The sequence below is a fragment of the Hippocampus comes genome, unplaced genomic scaffold (genome assembly GCF_001891065.2).
Source record: "Hippocampus comes isolate QL1 unplaced genomic scaffold, H_comes_QL1_v1.1 scaffold524, whole genome shotgun sequence".
In the NCBI taxonomy this organism is placed as follows: Eukaryota; Metazoa; Chordata; class Actinopteri; order Syngnathiformes; family Syngnathidae; genus Hippocampus; species Hippocampus comes.
The window spans coordinates 106,002-109,549 of NW_017805708.1; the positions used below are offsets into that span (position 1 = coordinate 106,002).

Here is a 3,548-nt window from a genome sequence, read left to right on the forward strand (position 1 = left end):
CATTTAAAAACACAACCAAAAAAAAAAAAAAAAAAAAATGTAAATCCTCACGAAAACTCACCTCTTCTGGCCTGCCTCAACGAGCTTTATTTTTCTGCCATTGATCTCCTTACCAGACAGTTTCTCAAGAGCATTTTTGAGGTCGCTGTGAGAGGCAAACTCAACCACTCTGGAAAGATAATTCAGGACATTTTCTCGGTAAATTGACACCAAGCAGAGGAAAACACACAAGATGACTACGACTCACCCTTCGTTGAGCTTAGGTCGATGTGCATCTGCAAATGTGACCTCACCAGCTTGCCTCATGAAATCTTTTAGGTCCTACACATGCAAAGGGTGTTTAATGCAGGGAGAGACTCGGGACAGGCAATCAATCTCACACATGTGATAGGACTGAATTGGTCAATCGGATAGGTGGTTAGATTGTAACTACTGAGGCTACATGAGGGCGTCAAGAACCTCAAACCTATCAACCGAACGCGTCTTCAAGACGACAGCTTTTGGGATCAAAACACAACCTTGTTAAGTTTAGGATGGGCCAATTTTGTTGCAGGTTTGAGATTCTTGGGTCTCCCTCTAATATAACTACAGAGACATGAACACCATCTGCATGAATTAAACTGCAGTGGCGCCACTTGGGCAGAATTTGGCGCAACGAGCCCTGTTTTGTCAGGGCTTCGCACCGGGACCGCCCCTGCCTCGGGACCCCGCCTCAGCAAAGAGAGTGAACAGGGTGGAAGAGAGGAAACTACTACCTGAGAGCGAAACCCTTTGGGGTAACAGCAGATTATATCCACAGGCACCGGGGGAGGCATTCACACGCTCTCGCTCTCTCTCTCGCGATGTGCGGGAACACCAGAGTGGGGAGGTGAGGGGGGATATCGATCGATCGATCGAAGCCCCTCAATTTAACGAACCATCGATCAACGCGGCCATCGACTCGCGCTCTCTCCTCTGCTCTGTCAACTCCCTGTTTCCTCTCCCACCGCCTGGCGCCCCCTGCCTTGGACAGAGGGCGTTGCGAGTGAGCGCAGGGGGCCGCCAGCGCTTCCCCCGAGTGAGGAGCCAGCGCTCACATGACCAGCAGGCTTCAACTAGTAGGAGTAGGACAGACTGGCTGACACCACAGGCTCAACCCAGACAGAAGGACCCAGAAGGGGTTAACTCCACCATAAGCGAGCTCTTCCACATGACACAACAGTCAGGCTGGCAAATAAAGGGGTGAAGAATTGGTTAAAATTGGAACACAAGAACAGATTACTTTTTATTTTGAGTTACAATCTCATTAGTTCTAAAATAGATCTTCAACATCATAAAATGTTACGTTAAGTCTAACTGCACAACCAAATTTAGGCAAAGCTACAGTATTTTGAGCAGAAATTCTACATTTACGGTACAGAAATTATTAGGAAGGCCTAATCATGTTTTCATTGCATTTTTGGTGAATAAGATACTCGCTGAATTAAAAAAAAAGAACTTGTGCAAATACTGACCTGCCAGCTGACACGGGAGGACAAGTTCTCCACAATCAGACGGTTCTCAGTACGCATCGGAGGCGGGTTTCGACTGAAAAGAAAGATGAAAATTGCAATCAAAAGTTTCTCGTTCCATGAAGAAATGTGAACACGTGATACCTCCGATTGTTCTGAGCGCCTCGACCGTAACGATCTGGGAAGCGGCTTCCTCCACTGCCACCGCCGCCACCTCCTCTGCCTCCTCGGCTGGCATGTAGACGTCCACGAGCGTGCTCTATGGTCACTCTGACATCACAGACAACAAAAACACTGTGTTGCATCATTTAAGTTGTGTTGGTGTGGATTACATTTTGTTACTTTAGTTCACTTCATGAGAGAACAGAGGGACTTAGTGACACAAAAGTTCAAAATGTATTGTAAAACATTTTCTTAATATGGCCTCAATGTAACTTGTCAACTGCAGGTGGATCTGGTACGTATCCTACGGGATAAACTGGGGATCATTGTATACAGAAATGTCATGTTGCTCAACCAAACTAACACCACAGGCATTCCATATATGTAGCCCACGAGCCAGAATTTTCCCACACTCGATTAGATTGTACACAGCGGCCATTGCCGAGAGCAAAGGAAGTTGCTTACCTTTCATTACACAGTTCTTTTCCATCAAGGTCATACACAGCATCTTCAGCATCTCTGGGATCCTCAAACTCCTGAATTAAATAAAGTGCAAAGCATTCTGATGAAGACTGTTCCGAGTTTGTCTTTGCTGTCATGTCAGGTGAGAGATGTTTTTACTTTCAGAGAATGAATGGAAAGCTATAAGTCACACCACAGCATATCCTGCCAATGCTTGTTTATCTTGGAAATAGTTTAGTACCACAATCGTCGTCTTGAAAAAGCTCTCATTAAAACAAGTGAGAAAGACAAAGAAGCACAGCACAGATGTTTCCGACCCGTTTAGCAGATTTCCTTTACCGAGAAGCCATTATGACCATTTAATGCTTGTTTGGCAAAAGTTTAGGAAGTTCGATCCCCGGCTATTGGGACCAAGTCGAAGTGTCCTTGAGCAAGATACTGAACTCCCGGTTGCTCCTGATGCTGCGTCATCAGTAGATGAACGTGGTAAACAGTGTCAAGTACCCGACGTAGAAAAAACCTTATATGACAGCCCAGTTACCATTTAAAACATGTTCGTTGTTAAAATCCTTCCCGATTTCTTTCTCACCACAAATCCAAAGCCCCTCTTCAGGTCGATGTCTCGGATGCGTCCGTATCCTTTGAAGAATTTCTCCACATCTTTCTCCCTGGCCGAGGGGCTTAGTCGGCCGATGAATATGCGAGATCCACTCATTTTCAGAACGGGGGTCCTTTCTATTAACAAACGAGCATAATGTACACGACAAATGTATGTTATCGTTCAGCACACGAGCTAGCGCGGCCTTGTTAGCATCTAAAAACAGACCAAGCAAATCAGTGACAGCGAGTAAAGGACGTGATGATGAACTATGCGTGACATTTCAACCATAAACAACGAATATTTGAGATAAATATAGTTTCTATGAATACCTTGACGGAGCGTTTGGAGGACTGTAAAGGGTGCCTGGCAACAGAGACGGTGTCAAACACAGAAGACAAAACAAAATGGAACTGGCGTATATAGACGGTATGACGCCGGAAAAGGCCGGAAAAAGCCGAAGTCCCGAAATGGGCTTTGTTTCGTTTGTTTTTATTTTTGAGTCATTTCACACAAACACCACGAGGTGTCCTTCCCTTACAATTAATGAAACGACGACAGCATTTAAATACAATTTCAAACAGTGAAATGACTTTGGACCTAGGGCACTAGGTTATTCTTTGTGAAAAGAAGTGAGGTGGTAGGAGCTCAAAATGATTATAACTGACCTAAACGAATAATTTATCACACCATTTGAAATAAATACAACATCAGTGACTGATCATTGCCATGAAGGCTAATGGCTGCCCGAGAGCACCTGTTCAAAAAGAGTAATAAAATTATTTATTTTGGTTTCAAGTATCACTGACTATCGTGGTTAGGACGTCTGGTTCCGT

The 3,548-nt window shown here is 44.6% G+C and overlaps 1 protein-coding gene across 2 annotated transcripts in view; it reads right to left on the reverse strand.

Moving 5' to 3' along the window:
- Positions 1–3,170, reverse strand: part of srsf5b (serine and arginine rich splicing factor 5b) — a 4,603-nt gene extending 1,433 nt beyond the window's left edge. The window contains exons 1-7 of one of the 2 annotated variants that reach the window (XM_019883097.1): positions 3,045–3,170; positions 2,704–2,849; positions 2,118–2,188; positions 1,635–1,760; positions 1,494–1,566; positions 248–321; positions 62–169 (exon numbers count right to left, since the gene is read on the reverse strand). In XM_019883097.1, coding sequence (XP_019738656.1) covers positions 62–169; positions 248–321; positions 1,494–1,566; positions 1,635–1,760; positions 2,118–2,188; positions 2,704–2,829 — 578 coding nt within the window. In that variant the 5' untranslated portion in view covers positions 2,830–2,849; positions 3,045–3,170. The remainder of the gene's footprint in view (positions 1–61; positions 170–247; positions 322–1,493; positions 1,567–1,634; positions 1,761–2,117; positions 2,189–2,703; positions 2,850–3,044) is intronic. The other variant, XM_019883098.1, reaches the window with a different exon arrangement.
- Positions 3,171–3,548: the final 378 nt, after the last annotated feature.